General features: G+C 39.1%; 1 protein-coding gene across 1 annotated transcript in view; it reads left to right on the top strand.

The window, feature by feature from the left end:
- ZW10 (zw10 kinetochore protein) overlaps positions 1-14,808 on the top strand; it is a 28,529-nt gene extending 13,721 nt beyond the window's left edge. The window contains exons 9-16 of the mRNA XM_064482059.1: positions 548-730; positions 3,458-3,696; positions 5,692-5,763; positions 7,857-8,026; positions 8,882-9,012; positions 9,541-9,672; positions 11,349-11,551; positions 14,204-14,808. Of these exons, the coding sequence (XP_064338129.1) occupies positions 548-730; positions 3,458-3,696; positions 5,692-5,763; positions 7,857-8,026; positions 8,882-9,012; positions 9,541-9,672; positions 11,349-11,551; positions 14,204-14,324 (1,251 nt within the window). The 3' untranslated portion in view covers positions 14,325-14,808. The remainder of the gene's footprint in view (positions 1-547; positions 731-3,457; positions 3,697-5,691; positions 5,764-7,856; positions 8,027-8,881; positions 9,013-9,540; positions 9,673-11,348; positions 11,552-14,203) is intronic.

The following is a 14,808-nucleotide window of genomic DNA, read 5'->3' as shown; positions in this document are numbered from 1 at the left end:
TTATTTGAGGCTAAGTTCTGAGACCCCCAGTGAAGGCCTGAACCTGTGGATGGTACTGAACTATATATATCCATACGTACTATGTTTTTTCCTATAATAACGGGCAGGTAGTATGTATAGCTGGACAAAGGGGTGATTCATGTCCTGGGCGAGTCAGAGCAGGACGGCACAAGATTTCATCACACTGCTCAGAACAGCGCACTATTTAAAACTCATTAATTGTTTATTTCTGGAATTTTCCATTTAATATTTTCAAACCATGGTTTACTGTGGGTAAATGAAACCAAGGATACTACTGTATATTTATTTTAAAGATTTTTTTCACCTTTACTCAGTAGAGTCAGAACTTTCTATTGAAGATGCTCTTCCAGAGAACTTAAGGCTAGAAAAATGTATACTATTTTTATACCTAGTAATCGGTGGTCTGTTCTAAAACTTAAATGATCAGCTGGTCCTTGTTCTTTTCTATACTTTGGATTTGAAATTTTAATATTGAAACGGAATATATGTATATATGTATATTTTTTTTCATGTGTTTCTTTCTCAGATCATACAGTCTACTGAAGAATTTGAAAATGCCCTAAAGGAGATGAGGTTTTTAAAAGGAGATACTACAGATTTGCTGAAATACGCCCGTAATGTCAATTCTCATTTTGCTAACAAGAAGTGTCAGGATGTGATCGTGGCGGCTAGAAACCTGATGACCTCTGAAATTCACAACACTGTGACGGTATGGGGGTGGTTATACGTTGTACGTAGGGAGCAGATCATTTTTGAGAGGATTATGGTGGAGTGGAAGAGCTTGTGGCAGTTGCTGAGGTCACTGAGACGAATTATTAATCTTCTTAAACGTTTGTTTTCTCATTTTTAAAGTGGTCCTAACATCTACCTCTTTCATAGGGCATTGTGAGGTCCGGATAGGATAATGCACATAAAAGCATGGTGTAAATTGAAAAAGTCTACATCAGTGTAATGGATTACACTGTTACTGAAATCAGACAGTGTGTTAGCCTGTGGATTTTTCTCAACGTCATCACTTGAGTTTTTAGTACACAGTTTCATGACTGATATGGTTATATGCAGAGATTATATCCTTTTGTGAAAATGTTGACTTCATTTCTTAGGCTAATGGAGACACTCGTTTTCAAGTAAAAATAATGAAACGTACAAAAAGTTGTGATCTGTGTAGGGTATAAACAATTATCTGCAAAGTCAGTGGACTAATTAATTTGTACTGAGAGTAATTTATTTCTTTGACTTTAGATAATTCTGTGTACTTTTTTCTGTTTTTTTTTTTTAATGTCTTACACATATAAAATAATATTTGGCAAATGTCAGGTGTTACTTAGATTAAAGCGTGACAGAGATTAAAGTCATCCCTTAACAGAAAAATGGCTGAGGAATTTTCTGTTGTCACTGAAAGCACTGAGCTCTTCTTCCCTCTACCCCTTCTGCCATCCCCCATTTCCCTTGGGGGTACCCTGCTATTGTGTCTACTTCAGCAGAATATTTAACTCGCCATTCGAAGTGCTCAGATGTTAACACATTTTGAGGTAATTTGGGGGTTGTTAAGGGAGCTGAAATGTACTCAGTACTGGGGACTGGGCTGCACATTTTTATATGTAAATATCACTTATGTCACGTTTCTGCGCAAAATCCACTGGCTCCCATCTCATTCAGAGGAAGCCCCTTCCAGAGGCCTGCAGGGACTTCTGTGCTGTGTCCCCATGCCTGCTGTCTGACTGTCTCCTAGCACATTGCTCTTGCACGTACTCTGCTTCGCGCACTCTGGGCTCCCTGCAGGCCCCGCACACTCGGTGCCCAGCCCACGTGGCTGCACAACTTCCGAAGCTCTTTTTCTCTCCGTTTGGAATATTACCGCAGACACCTAGGTGACTCGCTCCCTCTCCTGACCGCTCTTTTTAAAACTGTGACCTCCCCTTATTTCTTATACTCTTTCTTTGCTTTATTTTTCTTCATATCCCTTACTAGCGATAAGCATTCTGTGTGAATTATTTGGTTTCTCCCTTCTAGAGAATAAGCTCTGTGAGGGCGGGGTGCTGCTTTTTTTTTCCTGCTTTGTTTACTGTTGGATCTCTAGCATCAGGAGAATACCTGGCACACACTACTGTGGGCTTAATGCTTAGTAAATGTTTGGTAAATGAAAGTAACATGTATCTCATTGGCTCTGTCATAACTCCTTGATGTAAAGAGGATTTTTACTAGATTGCTCTGTGACTCTGGGCTAAATCTTTTAACCTGTTGAATCTCATTTCCTCCTCTGTAACATGACAGAATTGAACTAGGTAATCTCTGAGCTCCTTATTCAATTAGTTCTCACATTCTGTAGTGTTGTATTTTTCCCCAAGTACCCAAATCCTAATAATGTATCTTCCTCTAGATCAGGGTTTCTCAGCACTGTCGCTGTTGACATTTGGGGCCAAATAATTCTTCGCCGTAGGGGCTGTCCTGCAGGATGTTCGGTAGCACCCCTGATCTCTACCCACTAGATGCCAGTAGCATCTCTCCTGGTTGTGATGCTTGTGTTCTCATTTAAACTTCCTGACAGCCCTATGAAGTAGACATGATTTTACCATTTTGCAGATTAAGAAGGCAAGTCTGATGACTTAAGTGATTAGACTTAAAACTTTTTCTATCAGAAGTTTTCCATAGAGGTCAACACGTGCAGACAGAGCTGCTCTTCTTGCGGTAGGAGTGGGGAGCCCGCTGCTTCCACCCCCTTAATCACTCCCCCTTTTTTTTGGTCCCTGAGGCATCTTTGAGAAGCAAGGTTTGAAAACCCTTATTGTAGTGCAATTTCTTCACATAACAATGAGAAAGTTGAGGTCCAGAGAGGTTAAATGACTTTGTTAAAAGTTAGGGTTAAAAAATATCACTGATGTTTCCAGACTGTAAGTCTAGTGTTCTTTCCTTTAGTCTTGACCAAGTCAGGGAATTCTCATTCTGTGTAAATGTTAGGGAGGCTTTTTTGGTTTGGGTTTGGAATTTTGTTTTTAAGAATAGGATAAGCTAGCGTGAATGTGTTGTTTCTTTGACCAAGCCAACACAAGTAATTTGTTTAATGACAGTGGAACACAAAAGCGTACTGCTGTGCAGTAATCCAACAGTCTGGTCTGAGAAAGAGAATTTTTGAAGGTCCTTTCATTTACCTGAAATCTTGGGCCAGTTTCACAGCTCTGCTGTCTCCACCGAGAGTAAATGTGCACAGAACTAGAAGAATGGCGCAGTGGAAGGACTTGTTTATTTCTCATAACGTGCTCTCCCCCAAGATTGAGCAGGTCATTAAAGGACAGCCATATTTACTCAGCTCTTCCAGCTACTCTAGAGCAACAGCGTAAGCATCATGCAAGCAACCAGTATCCTATTCCTCACTGTATGCTTGCATTTGAATTATTTTGAGGACAATGCATTTTCTGTCTTTCTGTCTGAATCTTAGATTACTCCTGCCTCTAAGATAAGTGTGCCAGACCTTCCTAGTCCTGATGAGGATGACAAGCTGCAAGTTCAGAAAGTGTCCATAACTCAGTACGACGAAGTGGTGAATCTGGAGCCTGAAAATTCATTGGACCAGCATTCTTTTTCTCTGCCCACGTGCCGCATCAGTGAATCTGTGAAGAAATTAATGGAACTTGCCTATCAGACTTTACTAGAGGCAACAACCAGCAGCGATCAATGGTATGAGTTCTGAGTCATCTGCAAATGGCAATGACTTGGGTAGATGCGTACGTAAGCTAGACATTTATTAAGAAAATTAACTGGAATTCTTTGGGTTTTCATATCCTATTAATTTTTTTTTTCCCTAGAAAAACAGTACAGCACACAGACATGTATTGATAATTTACTTTTATTTACAATAACATAAATCTTACAGCAAGGTATGAGAAATAAAAGCATGTGTATGGATGGACAGATGTTAAAAACTGTCAATCAGTTTTCACAAAAGCTCTTCAATTTTTATTTACTTTTAACTTTTTATTCGATTTGAATGATATTACATGAGGAAGCACTTGTAAAGAACTTAGAATGCTGCCTGGGAATTAACTAATACTCAGATGTTCATTAGTATTGGCGGTGGTGGTAACAGTGATTGTTGTACTGTCTGTTTTAGCATGCGCTGGCCCTTTACCTTAACCTTCATTTTACCTTTGGAAATCTAGGCCCTAATTAATTTACATTTTAAATACCAGTTTTAAAGCAAGAATAGTTTGGTGGGCAGCCAGCCAAAGGTAGAAGGAAAGGAGTGGAATGCACCAAAGTTCTGATCTCTCCCTTTCAAGGTTTCTTCCAGTCAACATTGTATCCAGGGTACCCAAACTCTATTCCACATGCTTCTGCATTTGTACTGAATCTCTTTTTGTTTAGGAAGCTCCTCCCCTGCTCCTGAGCTAAATTGAGGAGAAAATGGTAGGCTATAGCCCAAGTTGATTATAAAACAGATTTACAAAACCTTAGTTTGAATCTGTGTGTAGTAATTTTTGTACTTCTCATCCTCATAGTGGAAAACAGTCTCAGTTAGGGCCTGACTTAATCAAATTGTATCTTCAGATGGACTCCCGGAGTTTCAGTTTTTATCTCTATGTAAAAACTAACCCCTTTGTTTTATTCTTCTCTAGAAAGAACATGTTTACCAAGATACTTACATGATTTTAATGAATCATTATATTCACAAGTCCATCCAGTTTTAAATATAAGTAGGAAAAAAAGATACATGTAGAAGGAAATATGTACTCCTTTGGCAAAATAAATGTGGGCATGACTGTTTCTTTACATGACATTCACCTGAAATATACCAGACCAGAGTTAGGGAGTCAAGGCGACTTTTCCGAAGAGAACCCCAAACAATATTTCTGTATACTGAGTGTCTGTGGACATTCTTTCCCCCGCCAAAAATAGTTTTTAACACGACAAACAAAAACACAACTACACTACAACAACCTGTTTCCCTCTTATCAAATGTCAAACAGCAACGTGTGCAACAAAAATAGTCAGGTATCACAAGCAAGTCATAAGTGTTTTGGGGTATAATAACCATTATTTTTAAAAACTATGAAATTCCTGTGACTCGTTCAAGATACATAGTTGAAGATACGTAGAAGTAAGGCATAAAAACCTTATATTTGTTCTTTCTAAGTGCATTTTAATAATAATCTTTACATGTTCTAAGGCCAGATTTAAAGGGCAAGAAAACGTGAGGTTAGATTCTGTGCTAGAAATGTTGATTCATCTCCTTGCATTGGGGGAAGCAGGAGAAAAGGTGGAAGCTGAAAGGCGGGCTGGTTCTGGCAGCATCAGCGAGCCCCTTTATTGATAGCTTGCCCTTTGCAGAGTGTGTCAGTGGGCAGGTGGCATTTGCTCGAGGCTTAGCTCCATTTGTAACTGCAGGGATACTCTGGGTACTGGCAGAACCCAAACTGATGAATGGAAAAGAGGCTTTGGGTTGAATGCTGCTATTCTTAAAATTATTAATGGGTCCAGGTTTTTAGAACTGAAGTCTAGTTCAGTCTTAGTAAAACTGGTTGAGAATGTATTTCCATCTAGATTGTGTTTTCAGCAGTGACCGAGGCAGTTTTAGCCGATGACTCTCACTTAAGGTGCATTTAATTTGATTTTTTTTTTCTCATTGCCAATATATCCTTCTGCATTTCTTTTGAAACCTTGTTTTTCTTTTAGTGCTGTTCAACTTTTCTACTCAGTGAGGAATATCTTCCATTTGTTCCATGATGTTGTACCAACATATCACAAGTAAGTGCCATTGTATCTGACTTTGGTATAATATTGTAGATCTGAAGTGTTTGTAAGTCAGGTTAAAACCAGTGATTTTATATTCCCATCAAAGATAACTGGTTACTAAAATTCACAATAAAATGCAGTAAACCATTTAAAATACAGGTTTAAAGGGCATTGCTCATTTATTAATAAACTAATAAGGCTACTATAATCTTGCATGTAGTAGGTGATACAGATTTAAAAACTCAGAAGAACTTTACCCTGGTTTTGATGGTGGGTATTTTCAGAACTGCCTCACTTTACTTAGTTACAAAATAAAGAGGTCCTCACTCCATATTGCTGTCCAGTAGACATGCCACGTTTCCCCCTGGCATTCATAGCTTCGCAGACTTAATACCACGAGAGATCGCTGTTTCACTGTCCATCAGCCACTCTTCCTGGCTATCTTAGGTATCTACCTTATGTCTTGGATTTTAAAAGTTTCTTTTCATATTAATCTGAAAAGGTACTCATAACATTAAGCCTCCAGGAGTTCTCTGTTTTCTAAATTAAGTGTTTTGGATACCTTTTATAAATGTTTTAAACAATATGTCAACAAAGCTATTCCTTAATCCAGGACCCTGGTTTCAGAGAAGAACCCAGTTTATTATTTGGAGTATTTTTTGATTCAGATTTTTTTTTTTTTTGAACAATTGAGGTATTTTTAAGGAGGCCCAGCTACTGCTTTTGTTCTAAAAGACAGCTTGTTTACTGTGAACCTTATTATTTTTATTTGTATTCTCTTTGCTGCGATTTACAATTTTTATTTCACTTTCTACTTAGTCAGGTAAAGGGAAAGAGAAATCATCTTCCTGTCAGTTAATCACCGTATCTTTGTAGATTCAGAGACAGTTGGCTTAGGAGCTTCTGTGCTTTTTCAGACAAGTGTGGAGTTAGGTTTGTTTCTCTCTTCCCTTTGTATGACCTTGGAACTTGATGCTGGACCAGTGGTTTATAAACTTCAATGTGTATCAGAATCACCAGGAGGCCTTATTAAAATATAGATCGCCAAATCCCATACCAAGGTTTCTGATTCGGTAGACCTGGGATAAAGCCTGGAATTTTTAACAAATTTCTAGGTGATGCCAGTGTTGCTTGTCAGCGGAGCCACACTTTGAGAACCACTGTTCTAGGTTAGAGCTCTCAGCTTTGGTAGGATTTCAGACTGTCTTAGGGAACTTTGAGAACATACATATATTTACTTAGGCCCTACCCCCTAGAGATTTTGATTTATAGGTGGGGTGTAAGACCCACACATCTGGTTTTTTTTTTTGAAGCCCTACAGTAATTTGGATCTGTATCCCAAAATGAGGACCACTGTTCTAGATTGTTAGTTTCTGATGTGGTACATTCTAGCCTGACATTGAATCAGCAAACCACAAGGTGTTACTTGTATGACTGCTAGTTGATATGTAGCAGAAGTAAGTATAAGACAGGCTCTCTCCCCAGGCTGGGTAGATAGACTGATATGTGCAGAAGAATTAGAGCAGGGATTTTTGATCTTCTGTGGTAATTAAAATCTGGAAAGATTTTAAAACATATAAATGCCCTGGCTTCACTCAGAGTTTGTGATTTAGTTTGTTTGGGGCGAAGTCTAAGTGAGCATCTATAGATTTTAAATTTCTTGGATTACTCTAATTTCTAGCCACCTTTGAAAACTAGTGAATTAGAAAATAGTTCAAGGACTTCTTTATAGAAATGAAATAGGAATTTGGAGAAAGGGGAAGTAAACCTGTGTCTCCACGGACTTAGCAGTGTTAAATTTCAAGGGAAGTATTAAGTATAGCTAGGCTAGGTTGGCACAAAGAGCGGACACAGGTAGACATCCTGATCCCCTTGCTCTTTTTCATTAATCATGGGGATAGTTTATAGGAGAAGGTCCCGTGCAGACAGAACAGCTTCACTGATTGAACCGGAGTGGGAGTGATGAGGTTACATCTTGTTACGTACAGCATTTATACAGTAGACAGTGATTAACGCCTAGAAATACATTAGAAGAGTAGACTTTCCATCAACCCCAACTTCTGTACCGTGATTTATGTCTTGTCCTCCGCCTCCTCCTGATTTAGGGAGAACCTTCAAAAACTGCCTCAGCTGGCCGCCATTCACCACAACAACTGTATGTACATCGCTCACCACTTGCTGACCCTCGGGCATCAGTTCCGATTACGTCTTGCCCCCATTCTGTGTGATGGCACCACTACTTTTGTGGATCTTGTACCTGGCTTCAGGAGACTCGGTAACTGATACCTTAAATTCAGGAAACCATGTGGATTATGCAGCTTCTCAGACTAGCATCTTTGTAATCTGTGAATGAGGCGGTTAGAAATTAGGTGGTGGTCCTGAGCCATACTGCAGAGTGGGAGGGCATTTAACGTCCAGGTGTTCTCCGTTACTCAGTTTTACGAAGTGAATGCAGTCTTTTGAAAGCGTTACTTTTTCATGACATGATTTCATGGTGCATTAGAGTTCCCAACTTCATCGCTGGTGTGTAGTGAATTCAAATCAGAGTTATGTCAGTGGAGTGACACACAATAAGGTTTGTGTAGTGACAATTCTGTTAGCATTGCCAGTGAGAGCGCACTAATGTCAGTGCTGATTTTTTTGCAAAACCTCAACTGAACTCCCTTCTCGTCTACCTCCCTTAGCTTTACTTGGGATTATTAAAAATTAAAATAAATGAAATGTGGGGTAAATCAACATGTTGACTATAATGATAGACTAAGAAAAGCAGAGACTCTGTGTCATTTACTTAGCTTTTCAATTTCTGACTTTTCCCTTAGGTGGTATACATCTATCAGAAAAAAAAAAAAGCAGTTGCTTCTTCTGTATAAGTAATTTTTCTTATCTGACTCTGGACAAACTGTTGGAAGAGACTCACTGTCCTGAGGGCGGGTTTGGAGGGACTGGCTAGTGTATCAGAAGTGATGCTTCTGCTAACCTTAGGGCCACGTTCCGATGTTATCTAGCGAGCAGGTGTTTCCAGATAAGCAGGAAAGGTACATGCGGTTCATGTCTGTCTTGTCTCTTCTCCCCTGGCTTCGCAGTGTGTAACTGAACAACTTTTAGAATTCTTTTTTCTGTTTTCTCATAGGGACAGAGTGTTTTTTGGCCCAAATGCGGGCACAGAAAGGAGAACTTCTGGAAAGATTATCAAGTGCTAGAAACTTCTCAAACATGGATGACGAGGAGAATTATTCCGCAGCAAGTAAAGCGGTCCGGCAGGTGGGAGGCTGTTGTTAGCTCTGGACTCTGTCCTCTTTCTTTAGACGCTCCTCCCTTGTTTTTCAATCAGCAAAAAATTTGTGACAGCTCAGCTGATTCCCCACAACCCCAACTGGAAAATGTGGGTCCCATGTTCACGACCTTTCCCTTCCCTGGCTCCACCAGTTCAGTAGGAAGCTGTCTTTCCATCAAGCCAGTAGAGTGACTAGTTACCTAGTGAGTCTGTCATAGCAAGTATTTAACCCATGAACTAGGGTTTGGGGAATTTTAAATACTAGCTTTCATCTTAAAAAAAAAAATGCCTCTCTCTTCTAAGTGACTTGTCTTTTTGCTGCAGTTTTCCCATCCTCAGGATGAGTCTGTTTTTCATCTAGCTGGGAGATCACTCAGGTTAGATATTCAAGAAGCACATACCTTTCTTTATATGATGCCTCTTCTCCCATACACACACAAATGATAAATATAAATCAAGAAAATAGGAGCTGTAACAATCTCTCTTCCACGTAAATAGCTGTGTTCTTCTGACAGGTACTGCACCAACTAAAGCGACTTGGAGTTGTGTGGCAGGATGTCCTGCCAGTGAATATATACTGCAAGGCTATGGGGACTTTACTCAATACAGCAATTTCTGAGATCATCGGCAGAGTGACTGCCCTAGAGGTAAGGACCGTTAGATGCCTCGCCAGACTGGAGATGCAATTCTTGTCCCAGATGGTCACTTTACTGAGACAGTCACGTTGAAGTCTCATTTTTAGTCAACACAGGTGGCAGAAGAAATTGTTCCCGTTTCACGTCTCACTCATTGTACTGTTATTTTTTCACGTATGCCGTAATTCTGTTCTGCTGGAGACTTGCTAATCTCTGTCTTTAAACCTGTGTAAGACAGTGGGATTATACTGCTGCTTCATCTGGTATCGTGTAAATTGTAAATGAAGAGGTTGGAAACGGGGCAGTGGTTCCAAAATGTAAAGTACAAAGTTACATATTTATGTAATATGTAAGTGAACGAAATAATTTCATGCAGTAAAGTGAGGTGCAGCCTTGTGTTGTGTGTCGCTTCCAACACACTGTTGCAGTTGGGAATGTATGTGTGATGATCCTACAGGAAAGTTGCCTGGCCTCTGCCAACTGATACCTTACTTGTAATAACATCTTACTTGTAATAACATCCCCTGCTTTGCAGCAAGCTGTGCCACATTCTACTGGAGAAATAGGCTCTTCCATGCAGACAAACTAAAGTACCGACAATCTGTTGAAACATATTTTGTGTCATTCTAGCTTTAGGAGTGTTGTCAGCGCTGATGGAATCTGGTGTCTAGTAAGATGTGCTAAATTGTTTGGAAAACATCTTGCCGTGGCTGACCCCCTGGATAGCATGCACCAGAGATCTGCTCTTAACTTACTACTAAGCTGGCCCGATTCTTTTTTTTTTTTTTTAGGTGTTTTTTTAAACATTTTTTATTAAATTATAGTCATTTTACAATGTTGTGTCGAATTCCAGTGTACAGAACAATTTTTTCAGTTATACATGAACATACATATATTCATTGTCACATTTTTTTTCGCTGTGAGCTACCACAATATCTTGTATATATTTCCCTGTGCTATACAGTTTAATCTTGTTTATCTGTTCTACATTTTGAAGTCTCAGTCTGTCCCTTCCCCTCCCCTCCCCCTTGGCAACCACAAGTTTGTATTCTGTGTCTATGAGTCTGTTTCTGTTTTGTATATATGCTTTTTTTTTAGATTCCACATATGAGCGATCTCATACGGTATTTTTCTTTCTCTTTCTGGCTTACTTCACTTAGTATGATGATCTCCAGGTCCATCCATGTTGCTGCAAATGGCGTTATGTTGTCGGTTTTTATGGCTGAATAGTATTCCATTGTATAAATATACCACAGCTTCTTTATCCAGTCATCTGTTGATGGACATTTAGGCTGTTTCCATGTCTTGGCTATTGTAAATAGTGCTGCTATGAACATTGGGGTGCAGGTGTCATCCTGAAGTAGGGTTCCTTCTGGATGTATGCCCAGGAACGGGATTCCTGGGTCATACGGTAAGTCTATTCCTAGTCTTTTGAGGAATCTCCACACTGTTTTCCATAGTGGCTGCACCAAACTGCATTCCCACCAGCAGTGGAGGAGGTCTCCCTTTTCTCCACAGCCTCCCCAGCATTTGTCATTTGTGGACTTTTGAATGATGGCCATTCTGACTGGTGTGAGGTGAAAACTCGTAGTTTTGATTTGCACTTCTCTGATAATTAGCGATATTGAGCATTTTTTCATGTTAAGCTGGCCCAATTCTGTTCTGTTCTGTTCCCTTTGCAAAACCAGGACATCTCTACGGAAGATGGTGATAGATTGTATTCCTTATGCAAAACAGTGATGGATGAAGGACCCCAAGTATTTGCACCTCTGTCTGAAGAAAGCAAGAACAAGAAATATCAAGAAGAGGTTCCAGTCTATGTGCCAAAATGGATGCCGTTCAAAGAATTGATGACGATGTTACAGGCCAGCCTGCAAGAAATCGGGGATCGGTGGGTCAGCCCTTCTGTAGGATTTTTATATCTCATCACAGCCGTGAAAGAGTATTGGTGCCATTGATGGCAATGCTGTTCTCTGTCTCTTAATGTTACTCAGGGAAGCTGCACACTGAGTGGCAGTAGTTGGGGCCTTTGCGGGGTCTGTCATGATGTGGACCTCATTACTGCTTTCTCATGTGCGATGACATAAAGACCTTGTTTCTGTTATTTTGGTCTTGAACATGTTTTGGTATGCTGTACAGACAGATAACCTTACATGTAAAAAAGTATAACCCTCTGACACCTGGATGGAAATTCTTGCCCATTTTAACCAACAGTGGATGCATTTTAAGATTGCCTTGATACGTTACCAGAGAAGTGATTTTTATCTATAAAAATATTCAGCATCAAACCATTGTTAGATTGACTAGCAGTTTTCTGCAGGGAGTAAAGTAGTTTTAGAGATTCAGCGTCATACACATAGAGAAGTTTCATCTTTTCTTAAATATGGTAGGTGATGTGTTTATTTCTACACCATCAGTTAATGTTTCTGTGCCCAGTAATTGTATGCTAGGTCATTTCATCCTGAGAGTGCAAAAGTCATTGATACTATGCAAAACAGAATAGACGAGGGTCAGTTACACATCCTTGGATGCTTTTATTATTGTCTTGGTATATTATTAACACCTTGCATAGGGAGCTCACTGAACAGACCTTAAGGTCAATATCCATTCCTGTAGCTACTTGTCTCCCTGCTTTAGCTCGGTTAATTGCAGATGCCCAGCGATACCAGTCTGGTCACCCTGGATGGGTCTGAGTTGTTCTCAGCAAATATTATCCATTCTAAAATGAGGTAGATGAGATTTTTGCTTGAAAAAAAAAAAACACATTAAAATATCTCTAACTACACTCAGTACAAAATTTGATTTATTCCTTTTGTTATTTACAAGTCCTTAGTGGGTTATAAGATGTTTTCAGGTAAGACTCCAGAGGGCAGCAGATTAGAATTTTTCTTTGTGCTATCCCAGGGCCCTCTTGGAGCCCAACAATGATCAGTAATTCTTTGCTATGAGAAAAATTACAGTATTGATATATCTCAGCTTCTTTTTTTCTCAGAGATTTCAGGAAATACAAAGATAATAACTAACCTGAGAAAAACTTTTTTTTACCGAAGAAAGTACCTCTAGTTTAAACATTCAAAAATTATCAAACATACATATGGAGGAGTACAGTATATGCAACATATGTTCACAGTTTAAAGAAAGAGTAAAATAAATGCTCATGTAGTGATTACCCAGCTTAAGAAAAGTATTACCGCTACCTGTGTGTACCCTTGTGTACTCTTCTCCAGATGGTCCCCACCAGAACTAACATGATCTTGAATTTTGTGTTACTTCTTTGTTTGCCTTTTTATAGCTTTACCACATTTGCACATATCCCTAAACAATATAAAGTTTACACTTGCCTGTTTTGAGCTTTCTAAAAATGGTACCTTGTAAAACTTGTTTCTTTCGTTCAAGAAATTCATTCATGAATCTGTGGTTCATTTTCACTGCTGTATCATGTTCTATTTTATACATATTTTATAGTTTTTATTTTTTTAATTGATTTACTGTACAATATTATATTAGTTTCAGATGCGCAACATAGGGATTTGATATTTTTACACATTATTAAGTGACCGGCACAATAAGGCCAGTTACCATCCATCACCAAAGTTGTTACCATATTACTGACTGTACTCTTTGTGTTTACATTGTATCCCCATGGCTTATTTATTTTATAGCTGAATATTTCATAGCTTATCCTGTTGCTTCACATTTTCACCAGTATTTGGTATTATCAGACTTGAAAATTTTTGCTAGATTGTTGCCATGACATGATAGCTCATTGTCATTTTAATTCACATTTCCCTACATGATACATTGAGCATCTGTTCATTGATCCTTTTTCTTCCATTATAAAATGTCTGTACGTATTTTTTTTTTGATACTGGGTATCTATGTCTTTTTTTGAAGTCTAGTTGAGGTACAGTATTATGTAAGTTACAGGTGTACAGTATAGTGATTCACCATTGTTGAAGGCTATACTCCATTTATAGTTATTCTAAAAGATTGGCTGTATTCCTTGTGTTGTACACTATGTCCTTGTAGCTTCTTTTTTTACGTAACAGTTTGTACCTTTCGGTCCCCTGCTCCTTAATTGCTCCTCCCCCAGTAGTAACTAGTGTGTTCTTTATGTCTGTGAGCTGTTATCATAATTTTTACCCTTTATTCTACTGGATTGTGTGTGATTTCATGTTTTTTTATACCTATCCTTTGTCAGTTAAAATGTGTGGCCCATGGTTCACTTTTTAAAGTACTTACAAATCCCATTAGTGTATATTGCCATGTGAGGGTGTGGTCATCATTGATCAAGTTCAAACAGGGAGTAGTGGGTAGAGAGTAAGGGGGAACAGTCTTATCTTCCTGACTTGGTCTCTTCGTCCATCTCTGCTGATTCCAAAGCGCAGAAGACATCAAAGCTATTGAGAAGGAGAGGATGCCAGGTTTTGCTTTATTTCCATTTAAAACAAATACACATTTGGGATCAAGTAAACAATTTTAAAATCTTGCTTATACTTTAGAGACGTAATAGGAAATAGAAATTGTATCTTTTATTTTGCAGGTGGGCAGATGGAAAAGGGCCCTTGGCAGCTGCATTTTCTTCCAGTGAAGTGAAAGCTTTAATTCGTGCCTTGTTCCAGAACACGGAAAGAAGAGCGGCTGCCCTTGCTAAGATTAAATAGCTCCAGCCTCCTGAGAAGGCTGTGTCTTGACTATGTGGATTCCTCTGTTGGCGTAATTACTCCTTTAAAGGCTTCTTGGAATCACCTGTTGGTTTTGGTGAGCTAATATATCCTGGAAGTTTGATTTCACCCAAGAACACCATACCTCATGGCTTGTATTAGGCTTTGTTGAAGAAATGGATGTTAAGATGTCAAGTGAAGCACCTCGGTTTGCTGACTTTTTAGCTGCCCTCCCGTGATGAGAAACTGCGGGGCAGCATTATCTCATGCTGCTTCCAAGACCCTGTGGGAACTGTGTCCATTGAAAATAATCAGCCCTGGCCTCGGATCAAGGAATCCAGGACATTGCACGAGTCAGAGTAAAGAATTTGTGAGCAAATGGGAGATGTATTTTGGAGGATAAGGGAACCATATTTGGCCTTGCAGGAATTAAGGAGACTTCCTCTAATATTTCTTTCCAATAAATAATGCTTTTCAGAGTTAA

Source organism: Camelus dromedarius, chromosome 34 (assembly GCF_036321535.1).
Source record: "Camelus dromedarius isolate mCamDro1 chromosome 34, mCamDro1.pat, whole genome shotgun sequence".
NCBI classification, from domain to species: domain Eukaryota; kingdom Metazoa; phylum Chordata; class Mammalia; order Artiodactyla; family Camelidae; genus Camelus; species Camelus dromedarius.
The sequence above is the reverse complement of the archived record's forward strand: the minus strand, read 5'-3'. Positions and strand labels throughout refer to the sequence as shown.